This window comes from Micropterus salmoides, unplaced genomic scaffold (assembly GCF_014851395.1).
Source record: "Micropterus salmoides isolate LMB-PRFRI ecotype aquatic unplaced genomic scaffold, ASM1485139v1 Ms_hic_scaffold_21, whole genome shotgun sequence".
In the NCBI taxonomy this organism is placed as follows: domain Eukaryota; kingdom Metazoa; phylum Chordata; class Actinopteri; order Centrarchiformes; family Centrarchidae; genus Micropterus; species Micropterus salmoides.
This window is the reverse complement of record NW_024041262.1, coordinates 14,885,021-14,910,189: the sequence shown is the minus strand read 5'-3', so window position 1 is coordinate 14,910,189 and position 25,169 is coordinate 14,885,021. Positions and strand designations below refer to the sequence as shown.

General features: G+C 40.6%; 2 protein-coding genes across 4 annotated transcripts in view; one reads left to right on the top strand and one right to left on the bottom strand.

The window, feature by feature from the left end:
- The window catches only part of afap1l2 (actin filament associated protein 1-like 2), a 41,521-nt gene extending 28,349 nt beyond the window's left edge, over positions 1–13,172 (bottom strand). The window contains exon 1 of one of the 2 annotated variants that reach the window (XM_038735769.1): positions 12,971–13,172. In XM_038735769.1, coding sequence (XP_038591697.1) covers positions 12,971–12,986 — 16 coding nt within the window. In that variant the 5' untranslated portion in view covers positions 12,987–13,172. The remainder of the gene's footprint in view (positions 1–12,970) is intronic. The other variant, XM_038735770.1, reaches the window with a different exon arrangement.
- Positions 13,173–20,161: 6,989 nt separating this feature from the next.
- atrnl1b (attractin-like 1b) overlaps positions 20,162–25,169 on the top strand; it is a 66,567-nt gene continuing 61,559 nt past the window's right edge. The window contains exons 1-2 of one of the 2 annotated variants that reach the window (XM_038735372.1): positions 20,162–21,303; positions 24,384–24,467. In XM_038735372.1, coding sequence (XP_038591300.1) covers positions 21,053–21,303; positions 24,384–24,467 — 335 coding nt within the window. In that variant the 5' untranslated portion in view covers positions 20,162–21,052. The remainder of the gene's footprint in view (positions 21,304–24,383; positions 24,468–25,169) is intronic. The other variant, XM_038735371.1, reaches the window with a different exon arrangement.

Here is a 25,169-nt window from a genome sequence, read left to right as displayed (position 1 = left end):
GTCTGCAGTAGGCTGTCTCTGTGGGCTACGGGTTGGCTAGACGCCCACGGCACATCCAGTGAGTGACCGCAGTCTCCGCAGCACAAACAATTCACTTCTTGTAGAATGGCCAAAAGGAATCTGAGAGACCATCAGCCAACCAGAGTGCTACATGTTTTCAACTAAAAAAAAATATTTTTGTAAAAAGGGCAGGTAAGAATAAAACAATGAGAGCAATTTACAGCACAAAGTGCTTGTCAGATATCAGTTGAATTTGAAGTTTTCAAACATCATGCGCAAGGGGAAATTTTCTTCCTCTTGCCTGAGGTTGTACTTCCTAGTGTGCTTCCTTAGTTTTTTGTGTGATTTCTCCCACACTTATATACAGATAGTGATTTGATACGTCTGAAGATCAGTTAGATGTATTTGGCAGTGCCTGAATAGATTAAGACAGAAGAATGAAACTAAAAAAGAAAGACTGACACTTTAACTGGGAATTTTTTCAAAATCTCTCTGGTTGTCTGGCCACTCGTATTGGACTGTTGGCTGTTATTTTGTATGTGACAGTGACACAGAGGCTGTGATTTTAGTGGAATTCACCATGATATTAAAACAGATAGGCAAAAGGTCCAGATCAGAGAGTATACCAAATTCTTCCTGCAATATTAGCTAATGAAGTCAGTGCTCTGTTTTACCTTGCCTGACCTTGGCTCTGGTCAACAGAAAAAGGCTTATTCTTTCAATTTTCCCTTTTCTCTTTTAAGCCCTCCAAAAATAACCAACACAATGTATGAATGTCTTTGTATGCATGTCCATCCGTGCATCTGGACTACAAATAGCTAGCACAGCTGCAAACCTCCTGTCTGTCCTGCGAGGACAAAAATGATGAACAAGGTCTTACTGAAAGATAAAGTTGCACAAGCATGAACAAAGTGGATGTGATATCAAATCTTCATTTGATCACATAGAAAGGTAAATCATTATAAAGACATAAAGAGAAAAATAACTGCAACAAGTCCTACAATAAGTCAGCAAAGGAGTGAAATACATACATAGGACTTCTTTCAAAAAGTCCATGTCCAAATTATTTCGGAATAAGGGCTTTTTTTCACAGAAGAGAAGGAATTGAACTTGAGTGTGCACCACCATTCTCCTTGTTAGATTTGAACAAATCTTCTGCTGAATAAGGGGGTCTTGTCGGGATCCTGGCAGCGTTTCTTATTCTGAGAGGCTTAAGATCCTGCATCAACACTGATGGGCAACATCTTAGCAGAGACAAGCACAAGCATTTCATTTTATTAAATTAGAGAGGCATGCATTGGCCTCCCGTTTCAGTCTGCTTTCAGGTTAAATGGTTCGGTTTCAGACCTAAAAAGAGTCAGGCATTTATCTTGTGCTAATTTGAGCTTCGAACTGGTGACTCGGGCATCACAGAGATAATTTTACATCACTAACATGTTCACCAAACCGTCCTCTAGATAGCAAAATCAAACTCATATCTTTATCATTTTACTTTCTCTTTCTTTTTAAGTGTGAGACTGGTTTGTACTTGTGTTATCTAATTTCTAAAATCCAAATGGCCCCATTTTCATGTTTCCTCTCAGCTTTACATCATCTCCCTTCGTCTGTCCTACTTTCAAAACAACTCTTCAAATTCCAGCAAATCACTTTATGCTCAAGGAAATATCCAGTTTTTCACTGATGTAATATTTATGCTGCTTTGATGCATGTAAATGTCTTTGATCAATGGTAAACAAGTCCAACTCTTATGTTATACATGTCTTTCTTACAGCCTAGTGCAGTGTATGTTATATAACATAATAGCTAGTTAAACACTTATGTTTAATCTGATTAATCATTTTATATCAGTCAGCAAAACAGCTATTTCTTACTGAACTGGAAAATAATTAAAACTGTAAAATACACAATAACAAAAAACAACTGCTGACTTTGCACTGGCAACCAATAAACCACCACCGTGTTTACTTGTTTAACATGATTAATTAATGAAGGGACATTAAATCGGACTTAACTGGCTTAGCTAACTGCAAAACTATCTTTGTCTTTCTTGAGCGAGCGTTTCGTAAACCCATGAAACTTGTTTACAGCACAAGCTATCACCATTACTCATGATAAAAATTAACTGGCAGTTTATTTGAATGTGATTTCATCTGTTTGGCACGGTAGCTGAGCAGCTGCCCTAGCATCCTCTACAGAGGACAGAGCAGTTTAAGGGTTTGAAAACATGCTCACCATTTTAACAAAATTTACCAATGAACAAAAAGTGTCATAATGCCCTTTACACTAAAAATCACTGGGTCAATATAACACCAACACAATAATGGACTATTTTTACCCAGTGGTTTGTTTTGACCCAGTCTAATGTAAAAACTGTCACAAATGCACAGTTAGTTTTACAACCAATGTGCATATGACATTCATAACTGAAAAGGACAAACATATTATTAACAATCAGTAACAAATACTGACATGTAAGATTATAAAGAGCTAAAGTTCATTACAACAATATGAACTGAAATTTGAACCATATTTTAATTTGGGCAGATAACCCAGCGGAAATATAATATATCTTGGGCATATTGACCTAAATAGGTTTGTTGAGGTGGTATACTGTAGTCGTCTGTTGCCTGTATCTGTATACTCATCTCAGAAAATTAGGGCTGAATTAAGCCGTTCATCATTAAAATATGAAAAGACACTTACATAATTAATTTTTTTAAAGAAACCAGTAACTGGTAGATATAGTAGACTAAAGTTGCATCTAATAAGACACAGCACTGAGCCTATCTAGTGTCATCTTGTGACTAACACTGACAGAACCACAGCCCCACCTGAAAGGGAAGTGGTGGAAAGAAGGAGAATTGGAACTGGCGACCAAACACGACATTAAAATGTTAGGAGGATGGCATGGATTATACACTGACGTGGATTCAAGACAGGAAAAAAAAACAGAAGAGCAGATTCCTTTCTTATCATTTGACTCTTACACACCAAACTTTCAGTGAAAAAACACATGAACAACACTGACCTTTTGGTCAGTTTCAGTTCACACAACTGGAAGAAGGTGCCACGTATGACTGGTTTGATCCACCATGGCCTTTCTCTGGTGAGAGTGGCGGATCATTGGCTGATGGCAGGGCATGAATAAAGGATCAAACACTGATTTGATTGTTGTTTGATTGCTATTGGCAGGCACTGCTCTGTCTCCCTGCAACATGCTGGGTTCAGCTGTGGGGCAGGGACTGCGTGGACATGGCTGGATTAATCCAAGCTGTGTTTTGGTGTTATTGCCGTAGAAACCTGAATTTAAAAAAAGCGGGTGTCAACTTGATGACTACAGAAAAGGAGCTGCCTTTGTCTGATAGCAGCACTGAAGGAACTTAGGAAAGAAGAGGACAAAGTGACACGAGAGAAGTGAAAAGTGAAAGAATATATTGAAATAAGATGGTGCATTAAACATTACAGGCAAAAAGCACATAGGTCCCTTTCTCACAGCATTAAGTCAACTTTCCCCAGAGCTTTAACATAAATGCAAAAAATTATGGTTTTGATAAGTGCAAATAAAAGGAAACCTCACCTATAACGAGACTTAGCAAACATTGTTATCACATTTTTATCTGGACAAACAGCTTGTGCAGTTAAACAAAAGACTTTGCCCTTTTAAAAAGCAAGAAGACATTGAGAAATCTTCAAGGCACAGTAACATGTTGATCTTCCTAGCAACCTCAAGCTATCTGTAAAGAAATCTAGGCGTTTCATTTCATGTTATCAGGTCCCAGTCACAATGCCAGGGAGGATCTTCTACGATTACCCATCAATGAGAAGCACACTAAACAAAAACAAACCATAGGCGTCCCATACTTGATGGAGAATAATTGGATGCCACACATAGTGTACATAGTGGCCAGGAGTTTCTTTGAACACATATCTCTATCATTAGCTGAATATTAGACAACAGGAAAGAGTCAAATATTACCATGCAGTGTTGTCAGTTTAAATTGTGGTTGCATTCACTGCAAACATGTCATTTCTGATTCCTTGCCACACATCATCACTGTGGTGAACTGTATTCGTCAGTCCCTAGACTCTGCAGCATTCATCTGATCAAAGGAGAGCCTCTGTCTTTTCCTGTCTTTGTCACTTTTCCTTTTCATTTTCTGTTTTAAGAAAGATTCATATTGACATGCAACAGACATCTACTGTAGGAGATGTAAGTCTAAGTCAGTTGGATATGCTGTTTTAGTCTTGGCGATGTTTTGACTTCATTAGGTAGGTAGCTGATGTCACAGTCCACCTCCTCTGTTCTGGTTGTTCCAGTTTGACTTAAATGGCTTCCTCATTCACTGCTATTTCAAACCATCTCTCCTTTCTGCCCAATATCTGTAAATATCATCAGCTGTTTCGTCTCTCTGAAGTACAGGTGTGTGCATTCTTGATTGCACGACTGCACGTGCCTTTATAACACTGCTCTAATCATCTTAAGGTGCGCGGCCATCTGTTGTTTTCTTAAAGTTCCTGCCTTAATGTGTTGCTGTGATGGAAAAACAACTTGGTTTTTAGAAGATCCTCCTGTACTTCTCACACTCTACGCCACACCATAGAGTGTGTGACAGTCTGAGTGAATAGAGCATGGTTTAACTTAATAATTCTCAGAGCTGGTGCTCATTGCCCTGCATGTTTTGGTTCTATAGTTTGAAACTAACTAGCTAGAAGGATAGAATCCAGCAGCACTCTTAAGTCCAAGGACTCATTCATTCACAGAGAAAAGAGAGGCAAATCCAACTCAAAAGTTGCAATTTATTCATCAGTAATGGCTAATATTCCTCCATTATACACATTGCGGAAACAAGGTTTTTATTTAAAAATAAAATCTGTGCCGGTCTTACAGTCAGCTTAGGAAAGAACAGAGGTCATGAATGAAATCATATACAGTACTGGTGACAGGAAGTGTTTTGTACACTGGGAAAAAATCTGGAGTGGGAGGCGTTTGAAGTTGTCCAGTGGTTTGGTCATGGCCAAAGAGTTAACTGGTTTTAACACTACAGCAGCTTGTTCCACTATTTGACACACCTTCAACCAGAGAAGAGGAACTCAGCGGAATCAGTTTCCATGTTTGGTTGAAATGAAAAACTGCAGTCTTGTTATGACAACTCATAATGAACTACTATTAATAGCCTATGTCTTGTGTTTTAAACAAAAAATGGGAAACAAAATTTGTTTGTTTTTACTTTTTCTTTCCTTTTGGCAGATGAGAAATACAATGTCACTATAAAATATGCTTGAGGCATGCTACTATGGCACAATTGAATATTAACAAGTTTGGATCGATGTGATTTCAACATCAGAAGAACAGTGCACTATACTTACTGGAGAGATTCATCCTAAGATGCTGAGACACAGATCGAAGTGTTAACTTTTACAAAAGGTACAAATCTTGAAGAAAGGGAAGCTGTAAAGAAGGGGTCACTTAAAAAGAGTACTTTCTTCTTCAGATTTCTCCTCTTTCATCTTCCCTCTGCTCCAACTATTGAATCTTGCCTTTATTCATCTCACACTTTATCTTTCCCAACACCCTTTTCTTTTTTCCAATCTTTAGATCTTTGCTGTCTCAGTTTTATTGAGGCTTAGAGCTCAGCAGTTTTGATAGGTGGACATGCTAATGGGATCTAAAAATCCAAGTAAATCTTTTTTTTTTTCATAGGACAGGGGCCTGATCTACTTGAGAAACTTCCATCTCAACATTAGGATGCAGTGCATGTTACTGTAGTCCCTGCAGATAAAGGCTTGAGCTGAAGGTTCAACATTCTGGCTTAAAGCCTTGATGACATGAAGTCTGTGTTTGAAAGTGTGAGTGAGAGGGAGACAGAGAGACAGAGAGAGGGTATGTACTAAGCAAAAAAAAAAAGATTAGTTTCTTTAACATTCTTTAACAAGTTTTTAGAAACATAGGAGGAATTTTTGTAGCCTGTTGCTGGCTCAGTTTAATGACAAATGAAATGTTAACAATGTTTGCTGTTATTATTTACACAAGTAAATAAGCTTGCAATTTTAATGTACTGGAATGTTAATAACACTGAGAAGTGCTTTTAAGACAGCTGTGGGTCAAGTGTCGATACTTTTTCTTAAATTATGTAAAATGGTGACATAAATGGAAAGCTGCTCTAATTGCTTTAAATTTACAATGGATCAAATGACATATCAGAGGTGTCATTCGTGGTGACGACCCCACAGATGAATATCACCAGACTGTGCCGTTTCTCTCGGCTCTCTGTAGCGTTTTAGCCTCTTTCTTATTGTTTTGGTTTTACAGCCAGCAACTTCACTTATTAGGTGACAGTAGGTCAGCGTTGTGTTTACAACTTTTTGTGCTACCCTCGAGAGAATACACAGTACAAAGTACAAAGTTAATACAGGTTTAAAGGTTTTTTTTTGTTTTTTTTTTAAACCTGTCCTACCCAGCAGCCTGGTATAGAGTATGATGACCTGGATACCATATTGTGCCAGACAGATTTTACTTTAACAAGAGAGTATTAATATACTCCTTTGTCTGTTTTATTATTTATTTAATTATGTATTGATTTGTCACAAGGGCCGGACAGGGGGGCAGACACGGGGATGGGGGAGCACAAACAGACAGCACAGAGAAAGGACAACACCTGTAAGAGAAGGGGGATAGAAGGTGGGGACAACAGGGAAAAGCAGCGGGAAACACCAATTGCAGAAAGCAATGAAACCTGCAATAGAACAGAGAGGGGGGCTTGGGGAGGAGAAAAACAACAACAAACAAACACAAACAAAAACAAACAATAAAAAAAATAATAATAGTAAAAGACAACCAGCCGAATAGCAGCAATAAACAGCTGAAAACAGTATGACAACTAAGAGAAAAATGAAAACAAGTCCAGCACACTAAATAAGCAACATAGCACAGCCACAAGAGCTGGAATAATAATTAATTTAAATAAGTAACTGAAAGAAAAGCATCAGGAATAATTCTACCAGGAACAACCTAAATTTGTTTGTGTCTATGTGTGAGACTGTGTGTGTCTGTGTGCGTGTGGGTGAATGTGTCTGTATGTGTGTGTGTACATTTGTGTGCACATAAGCCTGTTAAAGAAAGTAGTTGTTAGTGAGAGTGGGACGCCATGACTGTGCCACACTTACCCCAGCAACAGGCAGGCAAGAACCCCAGTAGCCAATAGGGGTGGGAGAAAGAAAAAAAAAATCAATCAAAAAAACAAAGACTCCCAGATGCACCGCGATGCAAACGCGGAAGACCCCGACCCAAATGCCAGTTGACAACGTAATGCCGACAGAACGCAAGAAGCGTAACCCGCGGAAGAGCAGCGCCCGGACCGACCGCGGCGCGCACACAACATAGACCAGTGCTCCCCCCCCCACCCAGCACCCCACCGCCGCGCAGCGAACAACCAAAACGCCCAAATCCCACGCAATCATCAACACAAATGCACAAGTGACGAGCCCAACTCGCACACTGCGAGAGCACGGCGACACCCAATGCCCAGGAGCCCCCTGCGAATCCCACGTGCGACGTCGGGCAAATGAGAGAGAGCAAGCGGAATAACACGACAGCGAAAGCCAGCGGAGAGAAACACCAGCAGCAAGTCCCAGCCCGGCAGCAAATGCGCCACACAGGAAAACGGAAAAAACTAAGGCCGCCGGCGCCAGCCGACATGCCCCATGCCCAGCACGCCCCCCGGCCGCCGTGCAACACCAGCCAAACCAGCAACGAGGCAAAATCAACCAGCTCAGCTGCATGCCACCATCAACCCACCCACCCGTCAAGGACCGAGGGGAAGCATGGATCCGAGGCCAACGAAGCAAAACAGGGACGCAAACTGGTCCCTCCAAGCCAATGAGGAAATGCCTCCCCCGGACAATGCACAAACTAAACGCCCAGCAGCCATTCAGAGACCCTGCCCAGGGAAAAAGCACGATGCATCAAGATGCATTGACAATCGCCCTACAATCCCACCGCAGCCCTCCAAACCGCAACCGGATCAACCCGCGCAGAGACCCCCAGGTTTAAAGATATTTTTAGATCCACAACAAGTTTTCATCCAAACCGCATTAGCTTATTTGTGCAGAGCAGTGCAAACTGCAGAAAACCCAATGTATGCAAGCTACCAATTATGTTAGCTATCTACTTTGCCAGGAAATGAAAGTAACACACAACTCTATAACTCCCTCCCTCCCATTGGTTTTTCTCACAATCACACACAGAGATGAAAAATCTGTCAGCCCTGGGCCATGAGGAAAAGGAGGCTCAGTGTGGTTCCACCTTTTCCTCTTAACGCAGCACCCTGCCTACATCCCTCCTTCAATCCTCCTCTCTTCTTACATTCCCTTGCACCGCAGGACCCCACCAAAAAGTCAAAGGCATCATCCTGTAGATATTGTGAGGTGTGTGGGGTGTATTTGCATGTATAGGCCTATGCCACACTGTGTGGGCATTAACCATGAGTAATTTTTCAATTAACATATACTGCGTAGTGATAAACAGATTTATGTTTCAGAGGCCATGTTTTGGAGCTTTACAAGGCTCCACATTCATGGCTTGATAAGAAAGAAAGCGACAGATTAGAAGCAGCTGCTGACAAATAAAAACTAACTAGCAATGCCGCCTCAGAGTCACCCACATAAAAGCTTCTCTGCTTAGTTATTATCCTAGCGTTAAATGGCCAGGAGGGCTACAAGGAGAGTAAGACCTAGCGAGTGTGCATATGTGTGTGATTACAAGTGGGTAAGCTCTTGTTCTCCTGTTCTAAGTACAATTTCTTCAAAGGAGTACCTGGTGAGTAAAGAACACAATACATGTCTGATCCAGCTCCTGTATCCAATAAACAAAGCCACATTTGATGTGTTGTAAATGAACAAGACCCAGAGGGCAAAAAGGGCCAAACTCATATGGAGCAGGGCTCTGCCACAGACCAGGAAGACAGTCTTTCTTTTGATCATTTTTATAGTCCAGTCCAGCTTCCTGAATTACCCGCACTCCACTTACTCCCCGTTGGCAAGTACAGCCCATGCAGACCCCACGGCTTACAACTTAGCCTACCTCTGCTGAGCTTATGGGAGGTCAAACCCACTGAAACTCTAATTTTCAACTCATATTTGTCACTGCGCAATTCATTTTGAGATTCAGTTGGATTGACATGATGCTACAATTGACAGACTGTTGGCTATTAAAACAACAGCTCTAAAAGTGCCACCAGTACTCGGACACACAGGTTAATATGTGATCACACTTTTTTGATATTGTATACTACATACAATATAACACACACAAACATATTACGGTTAAAAACATAGCCATAAAAGCTGATGCTTGAAAGCTGCATTTAAACTATATTTTGGTCATGCTGGAGAGGCTGCCTGAATCCTGTCCAAAGCTTCTTGACACAACAGATCAACAGGTCTACATTTTATACAAAATATTACAAGAAACCATCTGGAAAGCTCATGCTGTTCGCAACAATCCCATTTTTTTCCTTTTTACTTGAACATTTATTTTGAGTTTGAGGGGTGCGTAATGGCCAAATTTCCAGTAAGGCTGAGTGGTGACGCTGTATCCAGCCTTCTCAATACATCCATGGGCAAACAGTCAGCATGTTAGCATCCAGGCATTAGCATTTAGCTCAAAGCATGCTGTGCCCACAACCTGGCATAGCTCCTAGCATGGCATCTTGTTCTACTTATTGATCAAATAGTTTGTCCGTTTCTTGTGTGTCAAATAAATAATCCACTGTCCTTCAATAGGCTACCTGTAATATCTGTCTGTCTGCCTCCATTTGTGTTTATTTTGGTAGTGCTTACAGAATCAGATAATTGTTGGAGAAGATGGCTGACGCTGGAGGCAAGAAAAGCAGCCATCATCATTGATCCCAGCACTGTTCTCGATGAAACCTAGCTGCAAAGAATGTGTAACCAGCACAGTGAATTAAACATAGACATGCATTACCCAGAAACCGGTGGGATCCATGATAACATGGAAAGCAAAACAAGCAAGGGCTTGGGGTGGAAGGCACTGATTGACAAGGAAGATAAGAGAGCATCTTGCAAAAAAACAAACAATGAAACATATCCATTCCCTTTATGGGAATATTTATTTGTGCATGTAATAGGTTTGCAAGCCCAAACCCAAAACTGAACTGAAAACAGATCGATTATAGTAAGTAAGTAAGTAAAGTTTATTTTTATAGCATCTTTCACAGATAAAAATCACAAAGTGCTTCACAATAAAATGCCAGCCTTTACTTCCGTAACCTATCTGCATCATAATGCTCGCCTAGCGGCTAGTGTGGCACTCCATCAAAAACAGTGGTGGAGAAACACACTGAGCTGCAGCACACACAGTGCCAAGACATCCACCCGCTGCCTCCCCTCAACCCCACCCTCCCTACATGGACATGAAGATGTTATTGTCATGTAGAGACAGTGCACAGTTAAAACTTTACAAATGAAAGATCAATTTACCACTCTGAAACTCTTGCTCCAATCTAAGTTGCGAAGCTGGTTCGGAACAAATACATCGAACTGAAGCCCTGGTTACCAGCTTGTCAGTGACGATATGATTATTTAAACTTTGGTGGGCTGGAAGATTAGCATGTGGACTGTGCATAATAAGTGCTCAGATCATCTCTTGGCTGAGCTGCTGAAATACGTGCCTCTACTGTAAGAATGATTCTTATACATGTCCCCCCACAGCCCACTGGTCATTGAAACCAAACACAGCTCCAGGTGGTTTCACTAATTTGATCCTCATCTCTGGCAGAAGGTGTGAGAATCAGTTAAATGAGCTGCTGAAGTTTTCCTCTGGAATGAGACCTGCAAGAGTCAGTTTTGAGAAACACGGAAGATACCCAGAAAACTAAACAATGCCTTTCCTTGTCATAGGCCTCCCTGAATTTTCCCATGTTTCCCTTTACTGTACCTCCTCTGCTGGCTGCCTGTGGCTGTTAGTATCTAATTCAGTGTCCTGGTGCTGCTGCATACAGCTGCCAAAGGAGTCCTTATTTCAGCCCCACACACCAGCTCATTCTCTGCACTCTGTAACTACCAGGTGTAGGATCATTGCCCTGTATCACTCAACATGCCCACAACATGTCAAATGATGCGTCCTCATCACTCAGGTCTTCCTCCCTTACTTGTCCTGCAAAATGTCTTCAGCTTACAATTGAAGCTCCTGTCTCAAAACTAATTGTGGTGCTTTTAGAAAGGGCAACCATTTTTTAAGCATTTAAAGCTTATTCAATTCACAAATTCACAAAACAAATAAATCCAGCAATGCTCACCATTGAAAAGCACTTTAGGTTTTGATACAGTATAGGCAGTTCAATCCCATTTTCAACATCAGAAATGTGAACAAGTGAACAAGAGAGTTTTCCTGGTGGACAAGCAGTATACTCTCATAAATGCTTAAAGTTAACAGTAAAATGCATCACTTTTTTACATGGAAAAGATTTTGACAAAATGTATTCCATGTATACTGAGATATTGCCTGTGATTAGGGTGGCAACTTTTTATTATTGATTCATCTTATTTTCTCAGTTGACTAATGGTTAAGTCTATAAAAAATGTCAGTAACCAGATAATATTTAACATTTTTGCTAGACTCAAACATGCAGATGAATTTACTGTCATCTAATTAATGAATCGACTTATCGTTTTAGCTCTACATATATAGCTGTGTATGAGATAAATGAACAAATTAATGAACTGAACATAGATCAATCCAAAGCCTCCGCTGATAAAACTTATCACAGGAAAAAATGATACACAGACAACCTCTGCCTTTGGCTGCTTGCAACACTATTTACTCTGAGAGAGTGTGGGAGTAAACAGACTGGACCGTCTATTCAGCTGGAAAAAGGGAATGTTGCAGCAAGATCGTATTCTGCCAAATTGTGGTGATCCCATTCCAGTTAGACGAGTCAGCATTGTTTTCAGTCCAGCACATTTCAGTCACCCAGTTGCCCAACCCAGACCAGTGAAGGTGAGGGGGATTTAGACTGTGTTGGTGGTCCACAGTTGTGTTTCTCCCATCAGTGCTGAGGTCCAAAAACAACCAACCTCCATGCTTGTTTTCTTTAGATGTCCTGACAGCAAGGTGAGGTTCACTTCATGGCCAACACACTCTACTAGTTAGGCTACAACTCGTTTCCTCATTTTGGCTCAAATATCTTTGTTTATGTCGACCAGGAAGTATTAAATGGCCTTGCTCATCCCTCATAGACAAATAACCACAGGAATGTGAGGAATGGTGTGAGAACAATGTTGCTGCTATTGGAGTTCATCAGTGGCCACAGTGTAAACTATTTTATAGAGCCCCCTTGGAGGAGGAAGCGGTCAGAGAAGCCATGCATCTTCATATCGTTGGTTACACGGGTGCATTCAACTTCTAGTAGTTTTAATCAGAGCAATCTGAGGCAGTTTACAAGTTTAACAAGACAGCCTGCTTATCTTAGGAAGCTACCAACCGGCCCCCAGAGGAATTTTAATTAGGCCTACCGGTAGTAGCAGGTGACCAATGTCCAAGTAAATATGTGAAACAATGTGCCCTTACAGAATAGATCATCAAAACTCAAATCAACTTATCATAGATGTTGTCTATTGAAATGTTGATGGTGGTACCCCATGCTTAAAAAAGAAGCTCAAAATCAGACTTGTGTTTCTACCTTATTCTAGCAACATGTACATTACTATGCACCCAAATCAATACATGCCATAGGATGATTCATATGTTATCTCGATGTACTAATAAACAGTTGGTCTGAGGGTATTTTATAAACACTTTTATAAACACCAGATAATGTTGTACATTTGCTGTAAATCATTTCTACAGCGCGTTCATAAAGATACATTGTCAGCAATGACATGGAGACACTGGAGAAGTCAGCGGCTCTTTCTCATGTTGCTGACGCGAAGCTCCACACAAAAATCCTCTTACCTTTGTGCTTCTCCATTCCCTCGCGCGGACGCTCGCAATTTCACCTTCTTTCCCCCTCGCTTCCCCTCCTCTCATAAAAATCCCAGTCCCAAAAGTTTGCTGACAAGTTTGCTGGGGGACGGGACAGTCAACTCCTGCGGAATGCAGCCCGCCGCTCCCGTTCTCAACAATAGGATACACTGACTGACTCGGCAGACTTGAGTTGTTTTTTTTTGAGGGAACAGCGCTCGCCTCTTCTTCCAAATCTGCTTTGCCACACCTCCTCCCGCACGCAGCATCCACACTGCAGCTCTGTTGTTCCTTCAGCGCGGGGACCTCCAGGTGTCTTTCAGAGGCTCCCACGGGTCCCATAACAAACAGAGGAAGAGTTTCCCTTTCCATCGCTTTGGACCAAGTGGCACCATGAGCGTCTCTCTACTTCTGTTATTTTCTGATCCGCACCAAATTGTGTCTGTAACCCCCAAATTACAGGAAACCCTGCAGAGGAATAGGCTAATTGAAATTAAAACACATCTCCAAATGGAAATATGAGAGAAATGTTGAAACGCATGGCGTGCATCCCAGTGGTTTTATAAAGCCTCCACTTGGCTGAATGTTTTGTTATTGTAACCTATAGGAAGTAAATTGATCACCTAATGCTGCAGAACAGACAGATCAGGATAGTAACAAAATCAACAAGACCAGAGGCTATAGACTATTTAGCCTATCTATTGCACCAGTCCCGCAAAAAACACAATGTGTGGGTGTCAGCGATTTTTACATTAAATTAACCATTTCTAGTCATGAAACAAATCTTACATAAACATCCATCCTCTGTTTCTTGCAGTCAGTCACAGACTGCTGCAGCCCTGAAGAGGTCATCAGGGTCAGACAAGGTCAATAGGCTACAGTCACATTCCCAATCTGTGTCCTCATCTGACTTGTATGTCTTGCAATAGTGAAAGGGAATGTCCCTTTTCTCTGAAAATACATTTGAACTCATGAAATAAATAATAAAAAAGAAAAAAAGAACAGCTAATATTGCTAATATTGAATATTTATGCTATTTTTCTGCTACACACACATGCAGGCTACGAGCTACCGGGGATCTCTGTTTTGCTGTTCTTTCACACACCAACAGATGTATTTATGAGCACTGATGGCAACGTTTTTTACTGTACATGTGTGTGTGCTTCTGTGCGTGTTTGAGGAGTTTGGGTTACAAAAGCAACAATAACCACTGGACAATGTTGTGGGTCAAATTGACTCACTTACTCACTATGACGTAGTAACTCTATTGAAGACTAATTGTCCAGTCCCTGAGAAAACTGTTTATAATGGGAAGTTTTATTATTGTAAACCTAAGACCTGGTTGATATCTATCTCTGCGGACATTTTCCAATGATAACATCACAACAACGCTCAACTGTGCTTTATGCTCATGTTGCCAACCTTTGCACATACTTGTCAGCATTGTATTATAGTATTATAGTATTTTTAAAATAATTTTTGTATACTTTTTTTGATCTCCTTACTTTTTATATATTTATATTGCTATTTATGTTTTATGTGTACTGTAAGCACCAATTCAGACCAAGGCAAATTCCTCGTATATGAAAATGTACCTGGCAAATCTGATTCTGATTCTGATTCTGACAAACTGTCCACTTTAAAACCTGCCAAAACAACCTGTAATGTAACATGCCATCCCATGTAGCCTTCATTACCTTTGCACTTTAAGTGTAGACCCTAAATGTGCTTGAAAATTGACATTGTAGCAATAGCAATAACGACAAAACAAAAGATAGGCTACAGTGTATAAAAGAGAAATACCAACAAGACGGACAGTTCACTGTAACCATAATTCAAAACAGACAAAAGAGATAGGAGACTGTAGGACAAACAGACACCCTTCATCTGAAGTCGTATGCAGCGCTGTGGCTTTAAGGACATCAACAAATCACCAGTTTATAAAATGCTTTACAAGTTATTCTTATAAAGTATTTTTCTTTGTGAAATGGTTCATTTTGAATTCTCTGTACACAGCTGTGTACAGTGTGTAGACTGACATAGCATGAAGTTTCATCTTACAGAATCTAAATCCATGCACTTATCAGTTAGAAGTAATTTGTGATTTAATACAAGAGGACAAGCTGACAGGAGCAATAATAGGCAATAGAAATCATTCAGCAGGGATTTTTTTTGTTGAATGTACTTGCAAGGATGTGTGTGGATGTTTGCGTGTGCGAGTGTTTTAGCTGGAATGGTAATTTAAAACAATGCCGGGTTTCAAACCAGCATCCCCCACCCACCCAAAGAAAACAATGTATTAAGTTGCTTCTCCAATTGCATCCATCATCTGTTCGTACTTCCTCAAACGATCGGTGACATGCACAATCCTGCTATTATGTCTTAATTCATTGCTACAAATGCTGATACAATATTTATGTGGGACAGCTGTATGGTCCCTTAGATCTTTATTGTTCATGTCATAAGCACTTTGATTGTCTTTGTTTCAGGAAAGGAGGGTAACTGGTATTATAATCTGATTTTTAATTTCTGTCTAAATACATAAAACATTTAAGTGTATATAGCAGTATTCTATGTGTAGTAACTGCACAAAGTGTGCTAGTAAGTGGACCTTGAATTGCGTTGGGTTTTACCTTTTGTCTGTGTGTGTCAAACTACTGTTTCCAAGGCCAAGAATGAACTTCCTCTCTCAATTTTTAGTTTTTGTTTCAATGCACAAATACAAAAGAACAACTTGTTTCACTTTCTTTTAGGGCAACTGCAATTTACTAGAAATATTGTTTGCCTTGAACCTGTTTCTATTAGTCTGAATCTCTGTACAGACTTCACCGCACTTTAAACAGGTTGGTTAAAAGTCAACAGGTGATGTCACAGCTTTCCCCATTCTCTCCCCATTCTATCACCTTGTTGTATTGCCTTGGGTGAATGTGGAAAGTGTGAATGTGAGTCAGGCATGATGGCTCAGCATGAATTGGAAACAAGGGTGGTCTAGCCTTTCTCTCTGCCACTCTTTCTGTATCTTTCTGTGTCTTCTTAATCCAGCGGGGGAATTCCTACCATGCAGCAGACCTTTGGAGGGCCCTGGCTGTAAGGGTCGTTTCAGGTCTTGAACATTCAGATTTGGATGATTTAGGGGTCATCACGCCTGTCTCTATGTGTGAGAGGCATTTGTATGTAGGTGTGGAACAAAGGTGCTGGAAAGTGGGTCAGACAGACACTTGAACTTTACAAGATTACATTTTTGAGTCAAAGGTGCAACTGTGGACTGGGGTTCTGTCCACTTCTCTGCTGCTGATTGGAGCACAAAGAGCGTTCCTCAGCTGTGAATCAGAGGACTGATCAGAGGTCACTGACTCAACTTCGCATTAGCACTGGGCTCTCTTTGATTCTCTCATGTTTTCACACATATGTATACAGACACATAATGCACCACCAATCCCCTGAAAAGAGACCCCCCTCTCCCCCCAAATTTAGTTAGGTATTTTCATCTAATCTAGCCTAAACAATGTGTCTCCTCTTATAATTACATCTGGGAATTTCTGAAGAAAGCTGAATCCACTGACTCTGCTGCACCTCCCTGTTGTTTTAAGAACATTTAGACCAAGAATGTAGAGGGCACTGCCTTCAGACATACTACACCTTGTAGAGATGGTGCCTGTTTCCCTGCACCACAGATGTGTGTGCACCTGACTAAATGGCAAGAGGCTCTCCTGTGGCTTAAGCAGAAGAGTGTTAAGTCAGAGTGTGATAATATTGTTTTTAGTTCATGTGTGATCAGGTTCACGGTAACCTGTGTTGAAAATAAACATAGGTTCTTCAGATTTCAAAGTGCGTGCGGATGACTCATGTGAAGGCTGAGAATATGTTGAGGCGATACTTTTTGTGACAGCTTAACTCTCCAGTTTTGTTTGGGGAGCACTGCGAGGGATTTCTCCTCACAGTCATGTCTTAAATAAGATGTAGCAGGGAGGGCAGGTATTTCAAAGATTTACAAAATATACTTAGGTGTAATAAAATTCAACAGTTATACACCATGCCTAAAATTCACCTATTGCTTTACTTTGTTGTCACTAATACAAACCGTGTTAAAATTACAACTACAAACCTAAAGCCACCCACTCCATTAACAACTCAACCTGCCTGATCTGAACCGGTTTTACTGTTGTATTTAAAAACAATGGGACAGTCCTGACACCATCCCCAGTGACTCTACTGATCAGCCCCTGTCCACCAGCTCCTGAAATTTGCGGACAACACCACTCTCATTGGACTCATCTCTGGTGGGGATGAATCAGCTTACAGGTGCGAGATTGACCATCTGGTGAACTAGTGCAGCCAGAACAACCTGGGACTCAATGCTCTTAAGACAGTGGAGTAGTGGATTTCAGGAACTTGGCAATGAACCTGTTTCTGATTCGGGTTATTGTGTCTTAAACAGAGCGACATTTAATCTAACAGGATGTATATTCCAACCATTCCAATAACTTTTGAACATGTAAAATCAACGCATCAAGACTTCAAAGCCTTCAGATGACACTTTTTGGAGTGGCTATGTTGGTATTAAATCTGTGACTGAATCAGAGAGCTTACAATACAGTAGGCTACATGTGGTGTTTGAAATATACATTATTTCCTGACAAAGGTTTCCACCTGTGAAACTGAAAAAATCTCTCTATCCCAGTAGACTGACCATGGGTGACATGTGTCTTACATTTCATCCTGTGGTGTCTGTGTTGGTTCATAACATTACAATGCAGCCATTTTGGCCCTGTCTCCCTCAAGAGACTTACATTTCACTTGACCATCCTGTGTAAATAAAGATTAAATAAATAAATAAAAACAAACATCCCTTCTAGTATAAATATTCCTATTAGATTTTATGTCAGAGCGGAATGTTAATTTGGCAAAACTTTCACCTAAATAAGATAAAACAGTGGTTCCCGTCATTGGCCTTTTGCTGACACACAGGTTAAATACTACTATCAACGATGGCTAAATTCCATTTATCAGCTTCAGTTTCAGGGTCCTATATTTCCATGCTTGCCCAGTGTCACACTGTCATGGCTGACTGGGGCACTTTAATAGAACAAAGCCATCATTAATGTCATAAATGTTTGTAACACCTCCATTTTTCTACTACTACTTGTAGTGGCAGAACTATGTACTAGTAGAATTACAAGTAGTACTATCTACTTGTGATTAATTCTCAGTTCATTCAGTTACTAATGTCAAAAAAGTATGAAGTACAATACGTTTTGACTCACAAAGTTAGTAGTTTCAATTTTAAATGAATAATATGATATGACTTTGTAACCTCGACAGTCTGAAGGGAAACTTGTGGTAAGTTACTCCTGCTCTGTTCTTTCACATCTAAATCAGGTGTAAAGGCTAAAGGTCGGTTTTGTCTGTCTTTACCCCACTGTCTTAAATTTGGGGAACTTCATGTTGCTGTGCAACATTGCCACCTGCAGGTTTGGATGCAGAAATGTGGTCAGCTCCAGATAAATTAATCTTTTCAACATGCACAAAACTTGAACATTAAAACGGAATTCTTGCTTACTTGCCAGTTATTTGTGTATTTTTGTTATAGTGAGTTAGCAACATATAATAAAATGCAGAAGAAGAGTAAATAATTTTTCATGCCCAACACTACTGCCATTTCATAGACACCATAAGTCCTCCTGACCCTCTTCAGTTTGCCAGCACAGTGTAAATTGCCACATACATAAATGTAGACTCTCACTCTACTCCATCCCAATTTGCACCATGGAAACCTACACATCATACAGTCAAATTTGGGGGGTGATTTCAGCCAAGTGCTTTACAGAATGAGCTGTGAGTTGTTTCAGAACTTCACAACAAACTAATCCAACTGCAGATGCCAGGCTCCATCTGCTACTGAATCGCCATCCTCATTATAGACACAAACAAATGCACATCTCTGTTTTCTCTTAGCCCTGCTGCATCATACAACTGAATACTCCACCAAAGCCCCGGTCTGTCAGACACTGTCAGCCTGTCGGCTGCACCGCCCTGACAAGGCTCACAAAGATAAGTGCTTTCTCAGAGAGACATATAGCATCTGATGTTAGGGTACAGTCAGAATAGAGCCTCCTCAAACACATGAATGAAAAGAGCATTTATTAAAGAGCACATGTCACTCCTTGACCTTGACCAATTTTTTTCTCAACCATTAATGTCAGTATGGCTAGATGTGCCAGGACCTCAAGTAGGGTGAGAACATCATTTTTTATAGACAAATTGTCCTAGCAGTACATCACTACTTCAAAGTATCAGCAGTACTTCAAAGGCAGATGCGCACTTACAGCCTCACTGCTTTGGTTAAGCTCAGCAGGGAAATTGGAGCTGTGAAAATTACCTCTTCGGTTCCCAACCAAGAGCTGCCCTACAAGGAGCATCACACTGACCATTATGTGACAATTCTGTTGACAGCTTTTACAGTCCTCACTGTCACCTCCCTGGTTACAGTGTTCAGTGCTCTCAACAGAGCTCATATGCAACAGAAATACTGCAAATTTGTAATATGGGGAGGTCTGATATTTACATATATGTATAGGCTATTTGCAATGCATTGTTTAATATGTTGAATATTTTCAATACACCACCAACTGTAACTTTTCATAACTGTTACCCTAAAATCCATATATTTGCCATATACTGTTTACCAGCAGAAAATGTCCCAAAGTCATTATATTTTATCATTTGCATGTTTTGTAAAGCACACCTCCTTTCAGATTCAATATACTGTACATTTAGACAATAAAGAGCTACACCATTTGAGTTTGAGGTTGGTAAGACTTTTCTTTATTTGCACAAAATATCCTAAAATTTATAATCTAAATAAATTAAAAGGAAAGAAAATGCAAAAGGCTCCATTACTTGTACCTAAATAAATTATTTAATTTCAGACTGTTAAAGACAAATTACATAAAAAAGACAAAACCATAAAATAGAGCTTAAAGTCTTTCTAAAATATTCTCTGTATGACTTGAAGGAAGATGTGATTTTAACAAAATGTGAAATTGACAAAATCTTGACCTGGAAACGTGACATGTTCAATGCCGCATCCGATAGCTTGGTGGCTTTTTGACACTGTACCTTTAAATAGATCGCGTTTCCAGTACGCATGCGCAGCCTGTGTTTAGTTTTCTCCAACCTGAGGAACTGTGTAGTGTTGCGGCGCTAGCAAAACCATCGCTGCTACTTGTGGTCATGTTTTGAGAGTAACAGAGGTGCTCCCCCCCCCCCTCACCGGAATACAAGGAGACACCACCACAGAGTGTTGTTAACGAAGTCTACGTTTGAAGGTGGCTAAATTGCTATGGGAATAGACCAGTAGGATCAACAACAGCTCAAAGTATTGCTCAATTCTCCCCAGTCGTCAAGAATAGACTTCCACTTCCCACATCCATTTCGACTGCGGCAGGCTCCGCACTGGGTCCTGGGCTACAAACACCACAACCCCGTTTATCTTTCGTGGACAAGACCCGGCTAAGTTGTAGCGGTTTGTGGAAGGACCATTGCATGTCACAGTGCACATCCCCGTTTCAGTCTGAAGGATTGTTTACGCGTTAAAATGGCTGCTGAAATAGCAGTTGGAAGAGATTGATGTTGAATCAATGCAGCAACGTTACGTTAACGTTACCTAGCAGAGGCCATACTACAAATAAGCTACATAAGCTAACATAGTATGTATTCGCGATAGTCGTAGAATTTAACGAGTTAAGCTCAAATAGCTTTAATCGATGGTCGGTATCGTTAGGCACTTCCAACAAGAGGTGGGGTGAAGGGAATTCCTCCCACTCCAATTATATGCATACGCTTAAGCAAGCAGCTTTATAAAAACCCATAGCTAACGTTGCATTTTCTCAACCATTATGTCCCAAGCGTTGTAAGCAGGCATAGCTAAGCCGTAATATTAGCATGTATAACACTAAACGAATATGCAGGACTTGTTTGTTATAATAGAAGCAGCCTGAGTAGCCGAGGCTTTCTCCCATAGCAGATCTAAAGGCCCCGGTCTTTTACTCTGCTCGGTCGACCGGGGGGAAAATGGATCCTAAGGGGAAGTGTAAGACTAAACTCTTTCTTTTTGGACCCAGACTAACCACCCACAGCGATCTGCGGGGCATCAACAGATACTTGGTGGTCTGTGTTTTGTTTTATTTTGTGCTGTTCACTCACGCCTCCCCGGCGAAACCGTGTGACAAGAATTGTCTCTCTGGAAAATGTATCAACGGATCCTGCATCTGTGACCGAGGATGGGTTGGAGACCAGTGCCAGCACTGCCAAGGGAGGTTCAAGTAAGTGGCCATGCACTCATCTGTGAAACAGCATCAGTCTCATGCTGTTCAGTTTTAAAACGGTCCTAGCCACCCAAAGTAGATTAGTACCGTCAGATGCTGCCTTGCTTCAGTGTAGAGTAGAGATCCTTGACACTCAGCAATCAGACCTGTGTGCTCCCAGGTTTTTGGGAGATGGGTTGCAGTTATAAGGAATATATCCCCTTTTAAACACATAATGCTTAGTAAAGTAACCTTAGTTGACTGTTGCTCAACTTGACCTCAGTAGTCATGGCTTATTTCCATGGTCTTGTAATATATTGAAGCACAACAAGCCTTAATAATGATTTTTCATCATGGATTAATTGAGCAATTCTTTTCTTGACTAATTGGTCTGTAAAATGTCAGAAAAAGGCCCGTCAAAATTTCCTCAAGGCCGCTTATTTACATTGCATATTGTGTCTAATTAACAGTCCAAAGCTAAAAGGGATCCAGTTTAGTATCACAAATAGCAAATAAATGAATTCAAAAAAGTTGCAGCATGCAAGTTCAGTTGATTAATTGAATTTTCAACAAATCATTAACTAATCTTTAGCCTCCTGTGTGATTTATCTTTTATCTGTTTATTGAAGATATGTATTACCCACATGCCTGATGTTTAGTCCCTCCATATGTGTTTAGTGTGTTTTCTCCTACACATGAAAGGAAAGTGATTGGGATTGTGTAGGTGTCAGTGAGACGAGTAAATGAAAGAGTGCCATTGACTTGTACAGTCCAATCTGCACATGTGAGCATGAACCAGACAATCAAGACTGTAAAGTGCACTGTTGTGTGATGTGTTTACATTGACTCCATAGAAAATCCTTAAACAAATAAATCCTTTTGCTTTTGCTGGAGAAAGGCGCCTACAGTGGCGTAAAGGAACCATCTGCAAATAATTGATTTTGCATAGGCCCTGCAGCCTATGTGGTGATACAATCAATGTTTATTGTTCCTAAATTAGAATGTAGATGTGTGCTTATAAGCACAGGTAGATGCCATGACAACCCCCCAATAGATGCGACGGGTTAAGGATTTTGTGCAAATCGGTGGAAAAGGCGGCGAAATATTGGAAAGTGACATACTGCTATATAATAATAATGTTCATCTTGAGTGCGACTCTTGACAGGAGCATCTAATGGCCTTTCAGTACACCTGAGGTCCACTCTGTGGTACAAAAGTGCTTTGATCACAGTAATTACCATTGCTCCTGATGTGTCTGAGGTTTTGTTTGGGTTGTCATCAGGCATGATGTCAGGGAATAGAAGGACAGGCCATCACAGTGGCGTGGACAACAGGAACACACACCGCCTTGAAATGATTAGGGACTCTTGCATGGGATAATATTTCCCTGGGAAGCCCAAAGTGCAGCATGAAAAATTCATCATTCTTGGATGTCTACGCAGCTTAACTCATTGCTGGTTGCATGCGGCTGGGTGTTTTATATCATAAATCGATCAACTGCTGTAACTGTAACTAAGCTTTGCAAAAAATCTATCTGCAGATACACCTCAGTCATATATGTTGTTATGCATGCTTTCAGGACATGAGTAGTAAAGGAATAACAAAACAATATTTGAAAAAGATTGAATCTCATCATATACAAACCATTGCATCTTTTTGAGAATATAAATCATCTTTAGTCCATTATCCTGTTAAAACGTCTGAATCTAAAGTGATCTTGTGTCATGTTATGTGTCGAACAACTATCAGGAACATAAAAGGGAATACAGTTTGGTTCCTGTTACTCAGACCACCCATGAGAGCTTGGTATGTATTTGTAATGCCCCCAAAGTCAGAAATAAATGAAACAGGGCGGCAGTCTTCCTGTGATGTCATGTCCTGTGATGAAAAAGTAGGCCAAGCTATTCATAACTGAATCACCTAAAGCATCTCAACTTTGACATCCAGATGAGTTTCATCAAAGTACAATCTGTTGCAAATCAGAAAACACATCACCGTGTCAGGAGGGAGCGGAGGAAGCTTTTTCAGAGACAGAGCTGATTGAATCTTTTGGTTGACAGGGAATGACCTTAGGCTGTGTGACGCTATAGTTGGAAACCTCTGGACACCACATTTATACAAGAATTTGCTAAAACTGTAAAAAGCTGTGTGTTTCATGAAGATATGCAGTTGTCATTTGTTAACTTTTATACTAAAAAGTACAATACTTTTTGAATGAGTTGTTCTTTAAAATTAGAAACCAGAGGACTTTACAACCGGTTTAACGTTAGATCCCATCAAGTTGCACATTTCTTTTACTGAACACTCTTTTCAACGCGGTTGAAGATGCACAAAATGTTTGTTACATCTCACTGTCTGTTCCAAGTAATAGGGCAGCTGGTTCTGAACTCCAAAATGTGCTGTTTTTGATCGCTGCGACAATCTGACCACAGATTGGGTGTCATGCTGGTGTAGGGCTCTTTAGGGACAAGAAAAAACGGGATAAAATGCAGGACAAAGTTGAAAGAATGAATATAATAAATGACATAGACTTAGGCCCCCCAAAAAAAGGTACACACGGGGGACAAATTAAAGGAAAACCTGAATTAAAGAGTGAACAGTGTAAGACAATGCTCTCGGCCACCATCTCCATAAGACCAAATAATATAATAACTTTCATCTTAAAATCTATTTATTGATGTTTGGGTTCTCTCTAATGCTGTATGTCCTTTTGTTTTGTCTGGCTATGTTTGTGTTTCTTTCTATCTGCTGTTCTCGGGGGGGTCTCTTGATCGCAATGAGATGACCTGAAGTTGTGTGTGTGTATATATAAATGTGGGAAAGTATTGTAGAGGGAAGGTGCCCGTCCCTCCAATAGAGTTCCACAGACTTGGCAAGCAGCACTGAGGCTGTTCAGGAGGCTCGTGGTGGCCTGAATCAGTACTATGACACTTCATGTTGGGATTTCCTTTAATTTGTCACCCATCTGTTTGTTCAATTTGTGAAATGCTGTATCTGAAAGAATAGATTTCAACAACTATATATATAATGATGAATATCTTTTACACTTAATAAGGTAACATATTACTGTGCTTACTGTGCCGACTTTGATCTTTCAGGTTGACAGAGCCCTCAGGATACCTCACCGACGGCCCAATCAACTACAAGTACAAAACAAAGTGCACCTGGCTCGTTGAGGGCTAGTAAGTACCTTGATGTAAATTAGCATGTTCTGCCAAGGCTGGGCACGCATTTAATTATGCAGTGTAAACGGACTAATGCGATCAAATCAAGCCGATCAGCATCTCTGCTGAAGGAAGTACACTTAAAATCCAGTATGATGTAAAACGGGGTCTGGCCTTTTCAGGACAGAGAGTGTTTGTCTGCTGAGCTGGGGTTTGACTGCTACATTTTAATCGGCAATCAATCAGCGAGAGAAAGTACCTGTGGATGCTTTTAATTGTCATGGCAACCGCGGTCAATGTGAGGACAGAGCTGTTTTGAAACTTTATTAGCAGGATGGAAAGAGGGGGCAGGGCCATACACGCTTATGCAGGGTCGCGGGGTGGGTGGGTGCTGGGGCCAATCCTAGCTGACATTGGGTGGAAGACGGTGTACACTCTGAACAGGTCAGCAGTCCATCACAGGGCATCGCTTTTCTAATTGTAATCATAAACATATTTATTTTTCTCCTCAACAAAATGCTGAGCAGTGTACTAGATTTATTTTTATCCTTGTGTCTTTTGGTTGAAAGATAATCTGTATCTAACGCTCGATTAATACACGTTTTGAGAAAATTCATTTCTGACTCTTAAATATCTTTATGATTCTGTTTTTTTTTTAGATTACATCATGATATATGGGTGGGCTGTGTGAATAGGGAACCTGGAGTACAGCTACTGTCT